The sequence below is a fragment of the Monodelphis domestica genome, chromosome 5 (genome assembly GCF_027887165.1).
Source record: "Monodelphis domestica isolate mMonDom1 chromosome 5, mMonDom1.pri, whole genome shotgun sequence".
In the NCBI taxonomy this organism is placed as follows: domain Eukaryota; kingdom Metazoa; phylum Chordata; class Mammalia; order Didelphimorphia; family Didelphidae; genus Monodelphis; species Monodelphis domestica.
The window spans coordinates 228,336,609-228,360,199 of NC_077231.1; the positions used below are offsets into that span (position 1 = coordinate 228,336,609).

At 43.4% G+C, this 23,591-nt stretch overlaps 1 protein-coding gene and 1 long non-coding RNA gene across 4 annotated transcripts in view; one reads left to right on the plus strand and one right to left on the minus strand.

The window, feature by feature from the left end:
• Window positions 1-23,591, minus strand: part of SMARCD3 (SWI/SNF related, matrix associated, actin dependent regulator of chromatin, subfamily d, member 3) — a 55,110-nt gene that overhangs the window by 26,605 nt on the left and 4,914 nt on the right. For 2 of the 3 annotated variants that reach the window (XM_007504628.2, XM_056799926.1), the window contains exons 1-2: window positions 20,559-20,697; window positions 16,831-16,971 (exon numbers count right to left, since the gene is read on the minus strand). The exons of the other annotated variant lie outside the window; for it this stretch is intronic. In XM_007504628.2, the coding sequence (XP_007504690.1) occupies window positions 16,831-16,869 (39 nt within the window). In that variant the 5' untranslated portion in view covers window positions 16,870-16,971; window positions 20,559-20,697. Of the gene's footprint in view, window positions 1-16,830; window positions 16,972-20,558; window positions 20,698-23,591 lie in introns of those variants that run through there. 3 annotated transcript variants of the gene reach the window in all.
• Window positions 19,214-23,591, plus strand: part of LOC103105591 (uncharacterized) — a 16,203-nt gene continuing 11,825 nt past the window's right edge. The window contains exon 1 of the long non-coding RNA XR_008912351.1: window positions 19,214-19,284. This is a non-coding gene — a long non-coding RNA (uncharacterized LOC103105591). The remainder of the gene's footprint in view (window positions 19,285-23,591) is intronic.

Below are 23,591 nucleotides of genomic sequence, written 5' to 3' on the forward strand. Positions count from 1 at the left end.
TTTCTCCCTACCATACTGTATCTATCACTTCCTCTAAGACACAGGGATGAACTCATCTTCTTCAGGAAGCCTTCCCTGATTAACACCTTAAGTTCTGTGAGATCAAGTCATCATGAACACCCAATCTACCAGGCAGGACTGTTAGGTGCCATGGAGATTCAGAAGATGTATAAGATACCCTCTAGGTTCTCAAAGAGTCCACCATATATTTAAGGATACAAGAAATAAATTCACAAAAACTCAATCAATGAGGCAAGGTGAATTGGACAGGCAGGCTTTTGAGTTTAGAAAAGGAAGCAATCACTTCAGGCAGAGCTGATCGAGAAAAAGCCTTAGAAGTTGGATGGTTGGGGCAGCTAGGTGACACAGTGGATAGAGAGCCAGGCCTCGAGTCAGGAAGACTTGGGTTCAAATGTGACCTTGGAAACTTCTTATCTGTGTGTCCCTGGCCAAGTCACTTAGCCCCAGTTGCATAGCCTTTACTGCTCTTTTGCTTTAGAATCAATAGGATTCTAAGACAGAAGGTAAGGGTTTAAGAAAAGAAAGATGGATAGGGTTTGAACAGAAGAAGTGAAGTCATCTAGGAGGAGCCCATTATCCATCCACAAAACCACAACACTACTGTTCACATATTACCTTGAAATATTTTTTTTCAGACTGTGGGTATGCAAGGATTTTTGTCTTCTCAGCCAGAAGAAGAAAAAGCCAGCTCAAGGGCAGAATCCCTGGATTTGGAGGTCAAAGGGATTTTAGGAATTATCTAGGTAACTGTGATCTTAGTAAATCATGTAATTTCTCTAGGATTGTTTCCTCCTCTATAAAAATGGAGGCAGGGGACTAGAGGACCACTAGTTCTCAATTCTGTGATCCTGGATCAACTTGCCTTAGACAGCACTTGCCATGAGCACTGCATGGCTTGGAATTATGACTTCTCAGGGATTCAGTAAGGTTAAACTGTTTACATTCCTACATGAGAAGATGATACTTGTAACTCCTAAGAACTTCATCATTATTAGGGCAGTCAAAAGGAGCATTCATTGACAGAGTGCATGGGTGTGAGTTAACAATGATAAGATGATTAAAAAAAATAAAATCACTGGGTGAGGAAGAAAGATGCATTGGCAGAAAGGGGAAGCAGGGGGTAGAATGGGGTAAATTAACTCACCTAAAAGAGGCATGAAGGGAAGAGCTTTGACAATGGAGGGGTGTTGGGTGAACCTTATTCTCATCAGAATGGGCTCAGAGGAAATTACATAAACATTCAGTTGGGTATTGAAATTTATCTTGCCCTATAGGGAAGTAGGAAGGGAGGGGTTAAGAGAAGAGTGAGGGGCTGATAGAAGGGAGGCCAAATGGGAGGAAGTGGTAATCAGAAGCAAAACAGACTTTTTAAGGAGGGACAGAGTGAAAGTGAGGAGAGACAGACAGAGAGAGAGAGAAAAGGATAAGGGGGAGATGGGATGGAGGAAAATACATAGTTGGTAATTATAACTGTGAATGTGAATGGGATGAACTCATAAAACAAAAGTGGACAGCATAGTGGATTAAAAAATAGAATTCAATATTAGATTGTTTACAAGAAACACACAAAGCAGGAGAGACATACACAGAGTTACGGTAAGGGTCCAGAGCAGAATCTATTATGCTTCAAGTGATATAAAAAAAAAAAAGCAGGAATAGCAATCATTATTTCAGACAAAGCAAAAACAAAAATAGATCTAGTTAAAAGAGATGAGCAGGGAAACCATATTCTGCTAGAAAGTACTATTTGCAATGAATTACTGTAACTATATATAAATATAAAACTATAGCTATATGACAAATATAATTGCTATAATAAAACAGAACTGCACCAAATGGCATAGTATCCAAGTTCTTGTTGGAAAATTAAATGAGTTATAGGAGGAAATAGACAACAAAACTATATTTGTGGAGGACCTCATCTTTTCCTTGTCAGAACTAGATAAATCTAACCAAAAACAAACAGGAAAGAAGTTAAGAAGATGACTAAATTTTTATTAAGGTAAGATGTGATAGACCTTTGGGGAAAATTGAATGAGAATAGAAAGGAATATGTCTTTTTCTCAGAAGTACATGGCACCTACAGAAAAACTGACCATGTATTAGGGAATAAAAAACTCATAACCAAATGCAGAAAAAGCAGAAGTATTAAATGCATCCTTTTAAGATCATAATGCAATAAAAATTATATGTAATAAATGACTGTAGAAAAATAGTTTAAAAATTAACTGGAAATGAAATAACCTAAAGAATAAGTTGGTCAATGAACAAATTAGAGAAACAATAAATAATTTCATTAAAGACAATGACAACAATGAGACAACATATCAAAATTTGTGGAATGCAACCAAAGTGGTATTTAGGGGAAGTCTTACGTCTCTAAACACTTAAATTAATAAAATAGAGAAAGCATAGATCGATGAATTGGTCATACAATCAAAACAAAAAACTAGGGAAAGAATAGATTTTAAATCCTTAATCAGATACCAAATTAGAAATCCTGAAAACCAAAGGAGAAATTAATAAAGTCAAAAGCAAGAAAACCAGCTAGTAGCTAGTAAACAAAACGAGGAGCTAGTTTTCTGAAAATTTTCTGAAAAATGAATAAATAAAATAGATAAGCCATTGGTTAGTTGATTTTTTTTAAAAGAAAGAAGAAAACCAAATTACCAGTAACTAAAATGAAATGGGAAAATTTACCACCAATGAAGAGGAAATTAGAGCAATTATTTGGAGCTATTTTGCCAAGTGATAAACAATAAATCTAATAATCTTAGTGAAATGGATGACTGTTTAAAAAAAATATAAGCTGCCCAGATTAACAGAAGAGGAAATAGAATATTTCAATAACTCTATTTAAAAAAAGAAATTAAACAAGCCACAAATGAGCTTCCCCCCAAAAATACCCAAGACCAGAAGAATTCTATCAAATATTTAAAGAACAACTAATTCCAATACTACATAAACTATTTTGAAAAACAGGCAAAGAAGGAGTTGACCAAATTCCTTTTATGACACAAATATGGTACTGATATCTAAACCAGGAAGGCAGAAACAGAGCAAGAAAATCACACACCAATTTAATTAATGAATATTGATGTGAAAATTTTAAATAAAATACTAATAAGGAGAATATAGCAATATATCACAAAAATCATACACTATGACATGATAGTATTTACACTAGGAATACAAGACTGGTTCAATATTAGGAAAACTATCAGCATAATTGATTATATCAATAGCAAAAACAAAAAAAATCATATTATCTCAAAAGATATAGAAAACACTTCTGACAAAATCTGATATTCATTTCTACTAAAAAACACTAGAAAGGATAAGAATAAATGAAGCTTTCCTTTAAATGACAAACTATCTATCTAAAACCGTCAGCAAACATTATCTACAACAGGGATAAGCTAGAAGCCTTCCCAATAAGATTAGTGGTAAAGAAAGGGTGCCCATTATCACTGCTCTCAATATTACACTCTAAATGCTAGCTATAGCAATAAGAAAAGAAAAATAAACAAAGGAATTAGAATAGATATTGAGGAAAAAAACTATCATTCTCTGCAGATGATATGATGTATACTGAATCCTAGAGAATCAACTAAAAATTAATTGTAATAATTCACTTTAGCAAAGTTGCAACCACATAAATCATCAGCATTTCCATGTATTACCAAAATAGTCTAGCAGTAAGAGTTAGAGACATTTCATTTAAAATAGCTATAGACAATATAAAATGATCAAGAGTCTACCTACTAAGACAAACCCAGGAACTATATGAAAACAATTACAAAGCATTTTTCACATTAATAAAATTAGATCTAAACAACTTGCTCATGGGTAGGCCAAGCCAATATAATAAAAATGATAATTTTACTTAGATTAATTAACTTATGTAGTGCCAAAGCAACCAAACTACCAAAAATTATTTTATAGAGCTAGAAAAAAATAATTTAAAAATTCACCTGGAAGAACAAAAGGTCAAGAATATCAAGGAAATCGGAGAAAAAAAAAGTGAAGGAAGGTAGCCTAGTAGTGCCAATCTCAAAGTATATTATAAAGCAGTAAATTACCAATCTGATATTAGCTAAGAAATGAGTAGTGAATCCATAGAATAGATTGGGTACACAATACATAATAATAGTAAATGATGATAGTAATCAAGTTTTGATGAACACGAAGGTCCCAGCTTTTGAGACAAGAACTCACTATTTGACAAAAATTGTTGGGAAAACTGGAAAACAGTTTGTCAGAAACTAGGTATAGACCAGCATGCCATACTATTTACCAATATAAGGTCAAAATGAGCATGTGATTTTGACATAAAGGGTGATATCATAAGCAAATTAGGGGAGCATGAGTTTGCCTGTCAGATCTATGGATAAGGAAAGAATTTATACCAAAGAGACAGAGAGCATGATGGGTGTAAAATGGATGATTCTGATTACATTAAATTAAAAAGGTTTTGCACACACATAAAAAACCCTAATACAGCTAAGATTAGAAGGAAAGCTGAAAACTGGGAGGGGGAAGTTTTACAGCAAATTTCTCTGAAACTATTCTCAAATATAGAGAGAACTGAATCAAATTTATAAGAATATGAGAATTCCCCAATTGATCAAAGGATATGAACAGTTTTCAGAAGATGAAATCAAAGCTATCCATAGTCATGTGAAAAAATGTTTTAAATCCTCTTGATTATAGAAATGCAAATTAAAACACCTCTGAGGTATCACCTCATACATGTCAGATTGGTTAATATGACAGAAAAGAGAAATGATGTTAGGCAGAATGTGGAAAAATAGAGACACAAATGCACTGCGGGTGGAGCTGTGAACTGTCCAACCATTCTGGAGAACAATTCAGAACTATGCCAAAAGAGCCAGAAAACTCTGCATATCCTTTGACCTAGAAATACCACTTGTAGGTCTATATTCCAAAGAGGTCAAAAAAGACAAAAGAAAAAGGAAAAAGTCTTATATGAACAAAAATATTTATTGAACCTCTTTTTGTGGTGGAAAAGAATATCTCTCAATTCAGGGATAGCTGAACAAGTTGTGGTACAGAATATTATTGTGCTATAAGAAATGGCAAGCAGGATGGTTTCAGAAAAACCTGGGAAAACTTATATGAACTGATGCAAAGTGAAGGAAGCAGAACTAGAAGAAAACAGTAATGGTAAAGTATGATGATCAAGTATGAATAACTTAGCTATTCTCAGCAATAAAATGATCCAAATGCTCCGAAAATGCTATACACCTCCAGAGAAAGAAATGATAGAATCTGAATACTTAATTTTTTTTTCTTCTTCTTTTTTCTTGGTCTGTGTTTCTTTTGCAACACAGTTAATATGGAAATATGTTTTTTATGACTACACATGTATAATCTATATGCTTGCCTTCTCAAGGAAGGGATGGAAGAGAATTTGAAACTCGAAAATTTTTTAAATGAATGTTAAAATTGTTTTTATGTGTAATTGAGATAAAACTTTAACATTTTCAAAAAAAATAATTATTACTTCAGTGTTCCCTATGTATGAATTTAACCTTCTTCCCAAACTCTAACCTCTTTGAAGGAAGGCCTAGTGATGGCAAACCCATAACACATGTGCCAAAGATAGCACGCAGAGAATTCTTTGTGGGCACATGACTCCCCCCCACCAAAGTTTGTTACTAGAAAGGCAGAGGGACTCAGGTGGAGCTGCTCCCTCCCTCCTGTCCACCACGTCTGATGACATTTTTTCACATTATCCACCCCTCTACCTAGCAGCCCAGCTTCCCCCTTCCCCTATCTGGGATAGAGGTGGGGGCCAGGGAGTGGGGGGGGCAGAGCATGGCACTCAGTCTTTGGGGGAAGGCATGGGCACTTGTTGGGGGGTTGGGAGGGCTAAGCCAAGCACTCCGTCTCTAAAAGGTTCACTGTCACTGTTCTAGACCAATGTAAAGACGGGTGATGGAGCTGAGTCTAAGCCTTGGCTCCTTCTAGTGGTCCATGTGATTTGGGTCACAGCTAACAGATTTGCACCCAGCAGTTTCTAACTGGCTCTGTGACCAGGTGGCTGGAGGACTGGTGACTGAGCCACCCACTCAGTAGGCTTACTGAGAGTATAGGGTCCCAAAGGATGATGCCCACCTTAAAGGGCCAGGGTGAATCACCTCTACTTCATTACTTTTATATCCCCAACAATGCTAACTACAGTGTCACTCACAAAGTAATACATTTATTGATTGATTTGGGGTGGGAGTAAGTGCTGAATCAAATTCTCAAAGACTGAATCACCTAGATGATTGGCATGAAAGCTTTGCACTGTTCTCTTTCTTGCTAGGCTAGTTTACTCTTCCTCAGACAGCCTGGCTACTCCCCACTTTGGCATCTTGGTTCTGGATTGAATGTATACAGATCAGTTTAGCTCATTACAACTTAGAGCTCCAAAGCTGTGAGCCCTAGCCTAGCATTATATTGTGCTTTACAAATATTATCTCATTTTATCCTCACAACAATCCTGGTAGGTAGTGGGTGGGTGCTGTTATTATACCCAATTTACAGATGAGGAAACTGAGTCCAACAAGTGAAATGATGTTTCCAGGGTCACACAGCTAGTAAGTCTCTGAGTGGGATTTGAACTATGGCTTTTAGGTCCAATACTCTACATGCACCACCATGTTCATCTGGCTGATCTTTTTATACTGAGCTGGTAAAATGAGTTCCTACCTATAAGGTTTTGAATGTTTTGTTTTGTTTTCCCTTTTCTAACTGTTGTTCTCTTTCCCAGGCTTCCTTGGCTCATGGTAAGGTACATCCCAAAACAGGATGTAGCTGCTTTCTTTGATTTGTACAACTCTCCACCCCTTCTCCCCATCCATAACCCAATCTTCAAAGAACTTGTTTAGGGGCACGAATCAGTAAAATGGGACTTTGTTCGCTTGTTTATTGGGTTAATGATCTCAGAGGAGTACCTGCTTTACAATTTATGGTCACAGAGACCACTGAGCACTGAGATTTGGGGAGCAGAACTTGCACCCAAGTCTTCCTGACTCAGAAGCTGGCTCTGTAGCCAGTTAGTTCAAGGTGGTTGTGAAATTATGGAGAGGAAAAGAAATCCCATGTTAGCAACTCCAAACTTTGAGGGGGAAGAATGAAATGGAGTTTGAAGGTGGAGGAATACTATTGGCCTCAGACAGCAGTACAAATGAATGAAGAAATACCGCAAAGACTTTTAACAGGATTTCTAGCATGTTTCCAAAGGCTGAATGATGGCCCCAGAGGACAAGCATACGTAGTAATGGGAAACTCCAATTACTCCTGCTTGAAGAGTAACCACACAGTAGATATACCATGGGAAAGCGACCTCAGGCAAGTCACTTCATATTTCTTCATCAGTTTCCTCAACAAGTGGGAATGTGGGGGAAGTAATGGCACCTACTTCACAGATTTCTCACCAGGTTCCCATGAAACAATGCATGGGAAGCACTTTGGAGCATTCAAAGTGCTATTTAAATGTCAGCTGCTATTATCTAAAAGAATTTCCTAAAGTTCCAAATTGATCTTCTAGACCAAAAAATAGATCAAGCTGAGATTCTGTCCCGGCAATGGAGGAGGAAGATACTCCAATTGGGCTTCTGAACACAGACAGGCTTAACTACCTGGGGTTTGGGACCAACCAAGAACCATGGATGGCTCAATTCTTTGGCAAAGGAATGCCTTCCACACATGGGATGTGTACCAATTCTAGGCAACCTCCCCCCTCTAGATACAGGTGATGGTTCTTGAGCCAGTGTGTTACATGATGCCAGAGAGGGATCAATGCTTCTGAGGGGAAAGGGGCATTTTTTTACCTCTCTCCTCAAGGACAGACCTGAATTTAAAAGAACAAAAAGAATAAAGCAGCTAGGTGGCACAGTGAATAAAGTATTAGGTCTAGAGTTGGAAGGTCTTGGGTTCAAATATGACCTCAGATACTTCTTAGATGTGTGACCCTGGGCAAGTCACTTAACCCCATTGCCTAACCACTCTTCTGCCTTGGAGCTAATACACAGTATTCTAAGACAGAAGGTAAGGGTTTTTAAGATAAATAAACAGGACTTGAGGGAAATGCAAAAGGAATAGTTTCAGAGTAGGAAAAGCTGAGGGTCTGGGGAATGAATGACAGGAGCAGCTGAGAAGGGGTGGACAGTGGCTTCCCACTCACCTAGGAAGTGCCCAGTCCATCCTATCACTGGTTTAAAACTCCTCTTTTGAGCCCAGCCTTATATATAGAAGAGCCTTGCTGATGATGGCCCTGAATGTTTTTGAGAAGGCTTCAGAAATAGCAGGGGGAGCCCCACTCCTTACTTCAGCCGGTGGCACGGGGAATGGCAGGGAGGGTAGGGGCAGACTTCATGGGCAGATGAAGAAGTTAAAGCTTTGGACTGGATGGAATGAAACAAGACTTCCCAGAGACATCTGTCTGGTGCCCCAAGGGGAATTGGGGTGGGAACATGGGAACGACCAGCTAATTCAACAGTAATGGACCAAAGGGACCCAGGAGGGTTGTAAATCAGGGATGAGGTTACAAATGCAATTCTGAAACTGAGAAGCAGACATGACAGGAGTGAGGGGCCTAAGCCCACACCTTCTATTCCAGCCAGTCTGGCTCCTCGCTATCCCCCAAGCAAGGCTGCCTGCTTGCTCACACCATCCCCACTGCTGGAAATTCTTCATTTCCCAGGGCTGACCCATCTTTCAAAATCAACTTGTCTCACCTGATCCAGAAAGCCTTCTGTGACTACCACTCTCTGCTGAGCTCCTGTAGGGACACTCACTGTCTTACTTTTGACACTTAGCAATGGGGGGCAGGTGGAGAGAGGGAAGGAAGAAGGGAAGGAGGAGGAAGGGGAAGATGGGGAAGATGGGGAAGTGGAGGAAAGGGAGGGAGAGAGAAGGAGAGAAAATGAGAGAGGGAGGGAGAGTCTTCCAATCTGGTTCTTAAGCTCATTTGCAGCAGAGGCCATGACTTTTACCAAGGATTATAGGACTCAAAGCAGGAATGGACTTTAGGGACCATCTTAATTTCCTTTTCCAGAAAGTCTTTTTACAGAGGAAGAGACTGAGGGTTTTTCTAAAGTCCCACAGGTATTGGGACAGAGCCAAGATGGCAGCTTAGCATTGAAAGCTGGAATGGCTGGGAGAATCAACCTAAGATCTCAAGGGAGTAGAGCCTTTATGGGAAGCCTAGTTCCCTATGATTCCAAATTTGTAGCTGTTTCCACTGCTCTACACTCCACATTACCTCACATTGTCTTGTACACATCAGGTGCCCAATAAATACTGAACAATTTGACTGAGGCACAGATCTACAGTTTGGGATCTGTGGAGCAAAGGAGAATGAAGTTGTGTGTGTGGTGAATTGGTAGAATGGGGGGAGCATATATGCAGTGCTTACTATGTGCGAGGCACTGGGCTAAGTGCCTTTTACAAATATTGTCTCATTCGATCCTCACAACAATCCTGGCAGGTATGTATTATTATTATTATCATCCCCATTTTGCAGTTGAGTAAACGGAGGCAACGAGGTTAAATGACTTGCCCAGGGTCTAGTTTCTGAGGTTGAACTTAGACTCGAGTTTTCCTGACTCCTGGCCCAGTGCTCTATCTACTGCATAATGTAGCTGCTTCCTTCCTCTATTCCAAACTCAAGAAATAGACTAGAGGGAAAGCTAGGTTCAAATTTGGCCTCAGAGAAAGAACTGTTGGAGTAAGAATGTAGATGGAAGCATATGATTTATCACTTGTTTATTTGGGCACATGAATTGGGGTTTTGTTTTTATAAGATTATTCACTTACAAAAATGAATAATATAGAAACATGTTTTTCATGATAATACATGTATAACTTGGAATGAATTGCTTGTCAGCTCCAGAAGGAGGGAGGGAAGAAGGGAGGGAGACAATTTGGATTATATAACTTCAGAAAACTTATATGGAGATTTGTTATTAAAATTGAAAATAAACAAATAAATAAACTTGGTCACAGACACTTCCTAGCAGTGTGACCCTGGGCAAGTCACATAATTCCAATTACCTAGCTCTTGCCTCTCTTCTGTTTTAGAGTTGTTACTAAGACAAAAAGTAAGGGAGGGAAAAAAAGAAAGAGAGAGAGAGAGAGAAAGAGAGAGAGAGGGATGGAGGGAGGGGGAAAGGAAGGAAGGAAGGAAGGGAGGGAGGGAGGGAGGGAGGGAGGGAGGAGGGAAGAGAGCAAAAGAGAGGGAGGGAGGGGGAAGGAAGAAAGGAAGGAAGGAAGGAAGGAAGGAAGGAAGGAAGGAAGGAAGGAAGGAAGGAAGGAAGGAAGGAAGGAAGGAAGGAAGGAAGGAAGGAAGGGAGGAAGGAAGAAAGGAAGAAAGGAAGGAAGGAAGGAAGAAAGAAAGAAAGGAAGAAAGGAAGGAAGAAAGAAAGAAAGAAAGAAAGAAAGAAAGAAAGAGAGAGAGAGAGAGAGAGAGAGAGAGAAAGAAAGAAAGAAAGAAAGAAAGAAAGAAAGAAAGAAAGAAAGAAAGAAAGAAAGAAAGAAAGAAAGAAAGAAAGAAAGAAAGAAAGAAAGAAAGAAAGAAAGAAAGAAAGAAAGAAAGAAAAGAAAGACGGAAAGGGATGGGACACAGGTCAAATACATTTTGATGGGGATTAAAGAAAGGTTTGAAACATGAGCTTCTGTTGGTGGGTCCCTGGGCATGTGATGACAGAGGGCCATAAAAAAAGTATACCCTAGTACGGCAAACACAAATACTATCACCTCTGAAGGAAGAAGTGCTGTTGAAAATTTTGAGGCACAAATTGTAGGTCAAATAAAATTATTCTGACTTTTGTCTATGGGAGAGAACTGTTCTACCTATTTGTTTGTATTTCCTTGTTTTTAAATCTTGTTCAAGGTAGATGCATAGACAGACCTTGGTTTTTCTTTCAGTTAGCTAAGGCATCTGGTGGTGCTAGGTATGAAGCATCAAGAGTCTGCCATGTCACCAGAAACCTTCCTGATTGGCTGAGAGAGATCCTGGGATTAGAAGAATGGATCAGTGTGCTGAGTTAATATGGCCTAGATGTGGGGTTAGGTATATTCTAAAGAGAAAATACCCTTGTGGGGTTAGGATAGTATAGGAGATTGAGGGCCATCTAGAAAGAAACTAGGCAATGATTTTTGACCAGAGACCTCTACCCGAGGCAAGGTAAGGCTTCTATTCAGAATATTCCCAGTTTTGTTTTGTTTTTTTTGGAGAAGGGAGGGAGACTGTAAGAGGGAGGATGAGTTTCAACTGTAGAAGAAAATCAATACAAGTTCTTCCTATTATAAGAAAGTCTCTAAGGAGGTACTAGAAGTCTTTCCCTAGCCCTGTTCTGTTCATTTTTATCAGTCACCTAGAGAAAGTCATAGATATGTTTATATATATATATATATATATATATATATATATATATATATATATATAAATCACAAAGTGATACACTGAGGTTCAAAAATCAATTATAGAAATAAGGAAAGACTTGGCTTAATGACAAGTCAAGTAAACTTAAAAATATAGGAGGCAGCTATGTGTTTCAGTGGATAAAGAGCCAGACCTGCAGATGGGAAGTCTTGGGTTCAAATCTAACCTCAGACACTGTGTGACCTTGGGCAAGTCACTTAACCCCTATTGCCTTGCCCTTACTGCTCTTCTGCTTTGGAACCAATACTTAGTTTTGATTCAAAGACAGAAGGTAAGGGTTTTAAAAAATAAAGATAAAAAACTTAAAGCATTTTTATCTTAGAAGGACATTGACAAACACAATCAGAGGACAGCAATCATAAAGACAAGGGCACTAAAAACATTCACTTGATAGTTGAAGGAATTGGGGGCATTGGAGAAAAGAAGACTAAGGGGGCACATGATAGTATCATCTTATCTCATTCGGAATGTAGGATTAGATTTATTTGGTTTGGTTCTAGGGGATGGAAATGGAGCTACCAGGTAGATGCTACAGAGATACAAGTTTTGACTGAAACTAAGAAATAGCTTTCTCACAATTAGAGCTGCCCAACAGGGAAAGGGGCTGCCTTGTGGATGCAGGCTTATTTTTTCCCTAGCAGAACTGAGATGAGCATTGCTCAGGAACCTTGTAAGAAGATTCCTGCTGGATAATCTCCAAGACTTTTTTTCTGACTCCCAGCTCTTACGATTCTAAGATCAAGGACAGCCTTAAGAGAATTACAGGATTGAGGGGAAATCATGCTGGGTGATGGGTGGATGGGTGAATGGTGTCTTGTGAACCTGAGGTAAGTACTGTCAAGTCCATTTGAAAGAAATGGTCGGCAAAGGCAAATGATGTGCCTAACATGCCACGCAGCAAGTGAATGGCAAAGGTGGGATGAGGACTTGGAAGTCTGGATTGCCAATCTGGTGTACTTTTCATTATGGCCCACCAGAGAGCTGACTGGTCTTTAAACACTCATGATCTTCCCCTTTTCTCTTTCTCCATCCCCAAGTACACCCAGACTATAGCACAAGGCAGAAGGCTCTAACAGGATGATGGGCTCTGGGCCATCCGCTCCAGCTCCAGGAAGGAGTCTTGGCATTCGATTATTGCTCCCTGGAGTCATTAGTCTAATGTGCTTCTCTGGCCAAGGGTAGGCAAATGCAGAGCATCTTCAGCAGGAGTTTAGCCACCCGCTCAACACATTCTCCTTTCCCCTGTTGAAAGCCACAGCAGGTTAACAACTGCAATGCCATGTGCACTTCTGGTTGCTGCCTTTCAGGAAAGATGTAAAAGAGACAGGGACAGACCAGAGAAGGGCAACGAAAACGATAGGCTGGGACTGGGAGGAAGGAGGGGGAAACATCCATGGACCCATCCAAAAGAACCAGCCTCTTCAACTAGAAAGAGGAGGCTGAGTGGGGAGGTGATCTAAATTCATACAAGCAAGGAGGAAAAGGAAAGGATTCTCTAAACCCCAGAATAGCAATCTCCCTTCCTTGAAAATCCAAAGATTTATTTAGGATAAATAAAACATAGTCACTAGAATGTAAGCTCCTTGAGGGTAGGTATTATTTTTGCCTTTCCTCCTACCTGAGGTGCTTACCACAGATGCCTGGCACACTGTAAGTACTTAATAACTGTTTGTTGATTGATTTTTCACAGCAAACAGGACACTTTCAGGAAATCCCCAAGTAATATAGGCTGACACTCTAAACAGCTTCCTAGGAGACCAAGGTCGATAAGACTGTTGCTGAGAGATGTCTGATGAGTTACTAAGGGAAGCCAAGGAGGTCCCCCTAAATCCTGAAGGTAACATCAGGGAGGGATGAGTAATGTTTCCTGAAACCAGTCTCAGGGAAAAAAAAAACCCTTGAGCTGAAGGGTCCAGGGCTCTTCCTGGGATTCCGGCAATCATCATTACCCACTCAGGGCAGCTGCCTGCCTGTCCCAACCTCTGAGATGCTGGAGCTCAGCTTCCTTCTGGTGACACCTCCAAATTCATTAACTCTGCCACTTAGCGCTGGCTAATGAGCACTCACTTACAATCACACCCGCACACTCTGTGGAGAGATGGGTGCCAGATGCCAAGTGCCATCGTTCACTTCACCGACCCAAAGTGCAGTCTAGACGCTGTCGAGGGGGGCGAAAAAAGGGGAGGCTTGTCAGCATCCCAATGACTGAGCATGTTCTCTCTCTGCCAAAACAATGTTTAAAAAAAATCCACCCCAGTCCCATAACCTACTTGTGTTAAATGGAGGCCAATTTTATGCTAATGAAACCCCAAAATAAAACACTCAAGACATCATATAGCACATCTCCCCTTCTGCCGTGATCATTGGCTCCGATGTTCCTTGAATTAAAAGTGGCCTATGTTCTCTCAAGAATCACGAGATGACTAGAGGATATTTTTTTATGGCCTATTGTAACCCAGGCACTCAATGAGGACAGCAGATTGCCATTAGAGTCTCCAGGCTTCTCCCTCCTACCCCCCAAGTTGGTCCTTTGCTTCCAAGAAGGTCTGGCCAATACCCAAGGCATCACTAGAGATAGTTGCAGGGACTTCCATCTTTCCTGCTCCCTCTTTACCCCTGGGAAAATAGTAACAAAAAAGGGTATTTTTCCTTGGGCCCCAAAACATTCCACTCTTAAAATTTGCTTTCAGCGATCTCATGCAATTCTTTTAGTGCATTTGCCTCTTTTTCCAATAATTTCCCCTTACCCTCCCCCTTCAAGCACCAGTGCCATAGCTAGCATACTGCCTGCCTGGTAGTGGGCCCCTGCCTCTCTTCTGAGAGGATAGCAACTGATTAATTAATTCAGATTAAACAAAATGTTACCCCTTCCCTGAGGTTTCCAGAATAATAAAAAAATACCAAAAAAAAAGAAGCCCAGGAAGAGGCAAATTTTTCATGTAAAGGAATTAATCCTTCATGGTAGAATTTGGGCTCTCAGATAGAGGCCAGTAAAAAGAGATGCTATGGGGAAGGGGCTTTACCCAGTTCCCTTGAATCATGAATCCCATTCAGAGTGCCCATGATAAGACTGGCCTTGCCCTTCCCCCTAAGATATGCCTCTAGGGCAATCTGGCATGGGCTCCTGCAAGTGGCAGGGGCTGGGCACGCCTGTATCTCATTGTGTATCCATGGTGACAGATCAGACTGGTCACTACCCCTTGCTGGTCTAATCCCCAGAATCTTGCACTAGGCCTGGCAGCAGGCATTTGCAGACTGCCCACTCACCTGGCAAAGTGTCTCAGCTTGGGGCAGGAATCTCCAGGACCTTCTCGCCTTCCCCCCTGCCCCACAGGAAGGAAGAGGTTGCCAAGGGAGTGGGGTTACCCATCCCACATCTACTTTTATGCCGCCAGAGGCCCCAGAAAAGCCAGCAGAGATCCCACCTCTTTGGGGAAGGCTGCCCACAGAAGAGCTGGTGTTTCTTCCCTTGAGTTTCAGGGAATAATCACGGCTCTGTATCATTAGTTGCCAAGTCTCATGCCTGGCCCAGGACTGTCAGTTACCCTTTCGAATGTACTCCTCTGATGCCTCCAGATAGATCTAGTTCACAAATTTCTGAAGGGAAAATACCAGATCTAAAACCCACAGTGGACAAGGTGGACCAATGCCTAGGGCTCAACACGGGGTGGCATAATGAGGGGCAGTCTTTAACAGTTTGTTTTTTTAGAAATGTGTCTATTTTAATGCCAGAAAATTCCACTCTTTGGTGCACATGGGCATTTGTCTTGTAATAAATTAAAGCTTAACAGCTCTGGTAGAGGGTGACTATTTCCAAATGCCTTGGCAAGGGAGGAAGGGCTGAGTTTTTTCAAACTTTGCCTAGGGCATGGAAATACCTTCTTTGAGCCCTGCCAGGAATGGTACATTCTAATTTTTTTTTGTATTCTTGATATCTCCCAGGACAGTGCCATATACATAGCAGGGTTCAAAAATACTTGTTGATGGATAAAATGATCCTGAGGGATGAACTATGAAATCTGGTCAATACTTTGAGAAAGGGATTAGGGAAATGGCACATCTGGTCTGGCAGAAATACCAGTCATCCAGGATACCTGAGGAAAATCAATCTTGCTCTAATAGGATGGCAGGAAGGAGGATCAGAGGTAGGGCACATCCCCTGCCTCCCTTTTGCTGTGTGTGTGCCTCTGGACAAGGAATTTCATTTACCATTCTGTACCTTGGTATTGCCTTCCATACAATGGGGGAAGAAGCTGGAAATATCGACTTCTTTTCTTGAGCATGGAAATACATGAGCCAATGGCCAGAATGTGCTCTAGACAACTAAGAGGATCCCGTCCTTACAGGCTTGAAATAGAATTTCTGGCTCCCATATCAGCCTCTTTAGAGGCTTCCATGGGAGAATTCACCTTATTAAGGAAGAAAGTACTGCAGGAGGGTCCCTTGGATATACTGAAGTTTCAGAACTGCCTCCTTCCATCCTCCCTCTTTAAATCCACCCCGCCCCCCCAGGAAAACTGGCTCCCCCTTTTTGCAGTCACACAAAGGTGTTTGTAGGCATGAAGAGTATGTGTGTATCTCCTGGGGATGAAAGCCGGTTTAGGCGTCTATAGCCACTGTGTTCTGTGTCTAGAAGGCATGTGTGCCCCATCTCTAGGTTCAGAGAAAAGATATGCATACATAGGGAGTACATATATGTGAAGAGAGAGCACATGGACAGGAAGATCACAGCTATGTTTGCTTGTAGATCCTGTAGGTATGTGGAGGGCTGTAGGTGTACAGGGAGACTGCATGCATCGGGTTTCTCTGCAGGTGGAGAGAAGGCTGCCTGTGTGTGTGTACCTGCATGCAGAGAGAATGTCTCTTGATACAGGGAAATGTGTTTGTGTCTTGGGATGGGAAAGCAGAGGGAATGTATATGGAAAGAAGGGACAGAAAAGGCACGGAGAAAGTGTTTGTGCACACAGAAATTGGATTAAGGAAACGTGTCAGAATTCCCAAATATTTAAGTGTTATTAACACAACAGAAAATCTGTTCTCCAAACTCCATTCTCTCCTTGGCTCAGGGGAGGAAGAGGGAAGAAGGGAACGAGTGATGCCAATCACAAAAAAGGTCAGTTGTGGAGAGCAGAAGGGCATCGTCTCATTCAAAGGAACAGAGGAGATGGGAGGAGGCTCCAGAGAAACAAACACACACTTCGAATAGCAAATGGTCCATGTCCAGTGAGCAGCAAAAGAAGGCAAGCCAGTGTGTAACCCTGAATCCAGAGAGCAGTTAGAGCAAGACCGTGATGAGGCGGAGGGCCATGACCATAGACAGTGCAGGAAGGCAGGCAGGCAGAGGGACCTACCTGTACCACGGTGGGCAGGTGCTGAAGGCCTGGAGTCATAGATGGCTGAGTCCCTTGGTGGGGGAGTCATCCAGTGCCCCCTTGGCGCCCTGTTCCTGAGGGCTCCACTCCTCCAGCACCAGGGGCCATTCTGAGGAGAATCTGAAAGAATAGGATGGGAAGGTGGGAAGGGCTAAGACTTCCTTCCCCCAGGCTCAGCACCACACAGCTAGGATCAGGAGGAAGGAATGGGAGGGAAAAGAGGTAGAAACTGATAAGACCATTGGCCTGTGCCCTGATGATTGTCAACAAAAAAGAAGGAAGAGATCTGAGGGGATAACATCAGCTGACATTTACACAGTGCTTCACAGATAGACTGGAGATACACAACATGTACTACATATACCTGTGTACAGATATGTATATACTTCCTATATTGGCTTGGCACAGCAACCCTGTGAGGCAGACAGCCCAGGTATTTTTGTCCCAACTTTACAGAGGCTCAGAGAGATTAGATAACTTGTTCAAAATGGACATTGTTAACAAGTAAGTGGGAGCACTGGGACTGGAATCCAGGCCTTCTGTTCTGGCATCCTGGACTCCAAATCCAGTACTCTTGCTAGTTGTTTCCCTTAGGCTGAAACAGCGTTGGGGGCAAGGAATAGGAAAGAGAGGTGGGAAGAGGGGAAAGTGTGAACTAGAATATGGGGGAGGGAAGGAAGCAGGTCTTAGAGAGATTAAGGATGGAATAAAAAAAGAAAGCAGAGAGTGGGGCTAGCCCCAGCTTAGGTAAGGGCCCCTGGTTATGCAGTGGGCAGTGTCAGAGTCCCAGGCAGGGGGCAGACCGGAAGTGCCCAAGGGGTGGCCATCTGAATAAGAGATCACAAGCTAGACCAATATCTAGGAAGTATAAGTTTCCCAAATTGCCAGGGCAAGCACAGGGGCGGAATGAGGCACAGGGGCCGATTCCCGGGCTTGAGTCACGAGAAGCTCCATTGTCAGAGACAGGCAAAGGATCATGTTAATAAGTGACCGCAGACAAATCTACGCAGGCACGCACTCAGACTCAAATCTGCAAAGCGCCTTTCCTACATACACTATTACCTCACAAGCATCACTGAAACCCCAGGAGGGAAGTACTCCAGGTATTGTGGAGGCTGTGCCCACACAATGGGTAAGAGGAGGGTCCTTAAGGGCGAGGACCGAGGCAAGAGCGTGCAAGGGAGATGGAGATGGAGCCTCTGTAAGAAGGATGGAGGCAGAAGCAGAGCTAGTACAGGGAAGCCCAAGGCAGAGGCACAGACAGAGAGGCAGTGCAGGGAGAGGGGTATCATGGACACAGGGTAGGGGAGAGAGAGAGCGAGCAGTGTCTGGGGTGGGAGAGTGGGAGAGGAGGAGCAGGGCAAGAGGAACCAGAAGGCAGAAGAGGGTCTCATGTAGGGAGGATGGAGAGCCAGGAGTAGTGCAGAAAGGGCATGGTCAGACGCAGTGCAAGGGAGAGAGGCCAGGCCAGTGCAGGAAAGCCTGGGGCAGAAAAGGAGCCAATTCCGGGGAGGGGAGTGAGGCCGAGCCAAAGGCAGTGAGGGCTCACTCGGGAGGGGGTGCAGAAGTAGAGACAGAGGCAGTACAAGGGGTGGACAAAGGCAGAGGCAGCGTGAAGGGGGAGCAGAGGAAGTGGAAAGGAGGGAAAGAGCCAATGCAGGGAGGATGGGAACAGAGGCAGTGCAGGAGGGACTTGGGGAGGGGGGAAGCGGGGGAGGGAGCAAGAGGCAGAGGCAGGGCCAGTGCAGGAAGGATGGAGACAGAGGCAGTGCAAAGTGGGGGCGGGGCAGAGCCAGTACAGGGGAAGCTGATGGGGCCAGGTCAGGGGGAAGCTGCAAATCTGAGCCTGTATCTGGCCAGGTGGGTGAGTGGTGATGGAGAGGAGGAGAGGAGGAGAGGAGGGGAAGGTTCAATGGGGAGAACCCAGATTGTCCCAGGGAAAGAAGCCAGTTTCTCAGTCATGGAGTCCCCTGTTAAGCACTCTGTCCATAAAACCACAGTGAAAGTTGGTGATAGTTCTCAGCTTAGCTCCTTTGAGAGAGATCTCACAAATCTTCCTGGTCACACCTGGGCAGGTTAAATGCTACATCTCACCCTTACCCTCCCTCCCCCACCTTGCATCTCCAGTTTATGTTCATATCTGGTGACAAGAAAAAGATGGGTTCTCAAGAAGGAGTCAGCCTTGCCTGGTGGAAAATAAACAATATGGTATATTGGAAAGAGGCCCTGCATTCAAATTTTAACTCTTAATGCCTGTGTGACATTGGATAAGTAATTTGGTTTCAGTTTCTCATCTCTAACATGAAGGGTTGGACTAGATGATTTCTAAGATACCTTCTAGCTTCTAAATTCTAAGAATTTATTTTGTAACTGAAATTCTCAATAGTCTAACAGGCTGTCCTTTGGGTCCTAGGCTAATCTTCATGACTGAGTGTAAGAAAGGAGGGAACCTTATGGAGGGGGGGTCAATCTTAGAAGTCAATCCTAGAGGTGTGTATATGTGGGAATTATGGATCATGGAGTAGTCATGACAGGAGGGAAAAGTAAGCAGAAAGCTGTTATGTTACCAGGGGAAGAGTACCTGTGGAGAGGAGGGGTGTGTGTGTGTGTGTGTGTGTGTGTGTGTGTGTGTGTGTGTGAGAGAGAGAGAGGGGGGGGAGGAGAGAGAGAGAGAGAGAGAGAGAGAGAGAGAGAGAGAGAGAGAGAGAGAGAGAGAGAGAGAGAGAGAGAGGAAAGAGAGAGAGAGAGAGGAAAGAGAGGGAGGATTGAGGGAAAGAGTGAAAGAGGAGAGAGGGGAGAGGGAGGCAGAGGGAGGGAGAGAGAGGGAAGGAGAGGGAGGGAGGGAGAGAGAGGGAGGGAGGGGGAGAGAGAAAGAGAGAGAGGAAAGAGGGAGGAAAAAGAGGGAGGAAGGGTTTAGGGAAAGAGTGAGAGAGAGAGAGAGAGAGAGAGAGAGAGAGAGAGAGAGAGAGAGAGAGAGAGACAGAGAGACAGAGAGACAGAGAGAGAGAATGGATGATGTTAAGAAGCTAGGGGGCTGAGAAGGGGCTGTATTAGGTGGGGAGTAAAGAGAATGGGAAAATGGGAAAGGTGAGTAAGGGCTTAAAGGGTCAAGGACAGAATATGCCAGGAGAAAGGGAATGTTGGGAGAGTACATAAACTGGGAGACGTATTTTCAGTAGGAAAGGAGGCTTTTCAAGACTGAGGGGGAGGAGGAGGATGGGAGAGGGAGATATCAAGTGGGGGAGGGGTGTGCCAGGCAGAAGAAGGAGGATGCCCTGTTCAGGACAGGAAGGATGCCATGAAGGGAGAACTAAAGGGATGCCAATTGCGGGAGAATGATACCGGGGTGGAAGAATGGAGGAAGGGATGCCAGGGGAACGTATGTGCCAGGAGGGAGATACCAGTCTGGGAGAAGAGAGGGAGATGAGAAAGATGCCAGGGAAAGAGGGGAGGGGCAATGCCAGAAGGGAGATGCCAGTTCAGGAGGGGAGGGATAGATACAGGCATGAGGGGAGGGGGTGATGCCAGAAGGGAAGGAGATGCCAGTCCGGGAGGGAAGGGGGAGATGGGGAGATGCCAGGTGGGGAAATGTCGGGGGGAGGGGAGGGATGTTGCCAAGCAGAGAGGGGAGGGGAGGGAAGACGCCAGTCGGGAGTGGGGGATGCCAAGCAGGGGGCTGCAGGGGCCGGGCCGCCCAGGTGGCTCACCTGCTCCCGGAGCTGCTCCGGTTCTGGCCCCGGGACTCCCAGCCCCGCGCTCTGGCCCTGGCCCCTCTCCCCGGCTTGGTGCTTGGGCTCAGGCTCGGCCAGCCGGGGCGCCTGCGCCGCTGCAGCCCCGGAGCGGGGGAGGCGCAGGGAGCGTCTGAAAAGAGCTTGGAGCTTGTGGCGAGTTAGGGATCGGAGGAGGGAACAGGGAATAGTGTTGGGGAGCCCCCCATCTCCTTCCTCACCGTATATTATTTGCCTGCGCGGGGCGCTGCGATCTACCATGAGCTCTTGCCCAGACCCATTTTGCTGCCCTCTCACTAATTCACCTATGTTGGTTTGCAGACAACCAAAGAAACAACAGTCACACCGACAGACACACATCCAGGAGCTCAGAGAGACCCGCACACACCTAGACGCAGCCCCGTTCTCACACAGGAGCCCCCAGGCTCACTTTTGTAGCCACCCTTCACTATTAGTCCTCTAGAAATACATTTGGAGGAAGGAAAGGCTACCCTGGGATTCTGGCCAGGGCTGAGTCAGCCTCTTCCACCTTCTGGGCCTAGGAGAGTGCCTGGGTGTTAGACGGCTTCCAGGCTGCCTGGTTGGAGACTGTGATGACTTTTCTACCAAAAGGATCCAGGTTTCTGCTGGCTCAGTGGCAGGATGTGGGGATTCTGAAGCTCCTTAGTGGATCCTTTCATCCCAGGAGCCTCCCCCAGATAGCTGGGAATAGAGCTGACCTCATCAGTAGCAGAAGTATTCCACAGTAGTGGAAATCTTAGCAAGGAATCGTATTAAGTAATTCATTCCTCTTTTCTGTGTCTCTGTTTCCTCACTCATCTGACGGTGGCTGTGGGACAGGGCACACATGGGGATAAGCCCAGGTCCCCACCATTGCTGTTGCCATGTGTCATGCTCTATGGAATAGCTACTCTTATATTTACTCAGCGAGTAGGGGGGCCAAGATGGTCTCTATGGTACCTTCCATAGGAAGAATAATTCTCTATGAATGGAGGGCTCTGAGATTTACAAACCACTTGCTTCCTTCCAGGCAAGCCATTCACCTCTCAGCTCATTTCCTCCTCCAAAAAAGATAAAGAAAACAATATTTGTGCCATCTTGTAGGGTGGTTGGGCATGTGTCCCAATTATAAATTGCACCAACATCTGTATCTTCTCCCCCTTCTACTTCCAAGGTTGCTTCTGGCTTCCTGACCCAAATTGCCTGGCCTCCTACCTTCAGGAGGAGTATAGGAAGAGTTTGTATAGCCATGGCTCTTCGGGGCTTTTTCTGAAGCTGGGCTCTCTCCTAGCTAGATCTGCCATGCCTACAGACTTTTCCAGTTTCCTTGGGAGACCACACACAGACCACTTATAAACAGTGATGATTTTTAAAGGCGCTTATTAAAAGAAACAAAGGGGGAGGAAGGGAACCCTACTGCAATTAGAATGAAACAGCTTTATCTGTTCCCTAGTTACAAAATTGTTTCAAAGTCTTTGCCCTACTTCTCTCTTCTTATGACGGAAAAGCAAGTGAGTGGGGTTGGAGTCCATGGCTCCTGGCTGTAGCATTTTGGGTAAAGCACTTGATCTCTGAGCCACAGTTGCCTCATCTGTAAATTAGTATCTTAGTATCTATACAATGCTAGGAACTAGCAAGAGAAGCAGGAATATCCTAAATCCTCTCCTAATATACTCTGATACTGTTATACCTGGTTCAATTCACACCAGAGAACTCTCAGAGTCTCTTTGGCTGACTCTTACCTTGAACATTTGCCCATTCTATAGCCTATCTTTTTAATTTGCCTTCATAATTGTCCTTCCTTCAACTGCTTGAAGGAAAATGGCTGTCCATCCTGAACTAAACCAGTCTGACTCTGATATGATCACCCTAGTGTTCCCTTCCCTGAAACAGGGTCCACTCCTGGTTCCTGTTCCTGGCTCCTTGGCCTGGGCATTAAGCTCATTTACATCAGGAGGCTTGGCTCCCCTTAGCCTAGCCTACCCAGCTCAGGTTAACAGATTGGCCCAACTTCATAGGTAAGACACAATGACCTTATCCGACCAGGCATTCGTAAGGGTTTTCTTCAAGGTCCTTTCATTCCATTCTGACAAGGGGCTAGTTTTCAACATATGACATCATAGAAGCTAAGAATTGGGATCCATATTCCAGGTAATCTGGTCCAAATCCCCTCCTTCTTAAAGTAGGAACTCTTTGATTTTACAACAGGCATAATCCTGTCCCCTTTGGGCCAGCACATACCGCAGTGCCTGGCACATAGTAGATGATTAATAAGTTTGTCAATTGACTTGGATTAGATATACTAACAGTGTTCTATTGACCTTAGAGTTCATTTAGGCTACCTTTCCTTCCACTTTGTGATCCTCTCTATAATGTTTATAACAGAAGGTCATTCTGTTTTTGCTTGAACACTTTCAGTGACAGGGAGCTCATTACATCACTCACCATCCCATTTGACTTTCAAACAACTTTAATTAGAAAAGTCCTTTTTATATGGAGATGAAATCTGCTTTGCTTTATCTATAGTTCTTATTAGATTGGTAAACAAAGAGCATTTTATCTCCTTCCTAGGTTCACATTAAAAAATTTCTTTCAAATGAACGTGAAACCATAGAATTAGAACTGGAAAACTAGTGATCTAGTATAATCCCTTCCTTTCACAAATGAGGAAACTGAGTGTCAGAAATGTTATATCTTCATTTGCTAGAAATTCTCCAAGGGTGTGTTAAGCCCCCAAACAAAGAGAATATAGGAATAAATAACAGCTACTCCTTGAATATCTAATTATTGAGAACTGATGGTTCTCACATTATCAATGAATGATGGTTTATACAGGAGAGATGTTTAAAATAATATAATCAAGGATATATATGACCAGAAAAGGACTGGTCCTATAGTGAAAGCAAAAGATAATAGATGACCAGTGCCATTGTTGCACTGATATGCAGGAAATATTAACAGCATCAGAGGTGGAGGCTGCTAGGTGGCTCAATGGATTGATCTCTCTCTCTC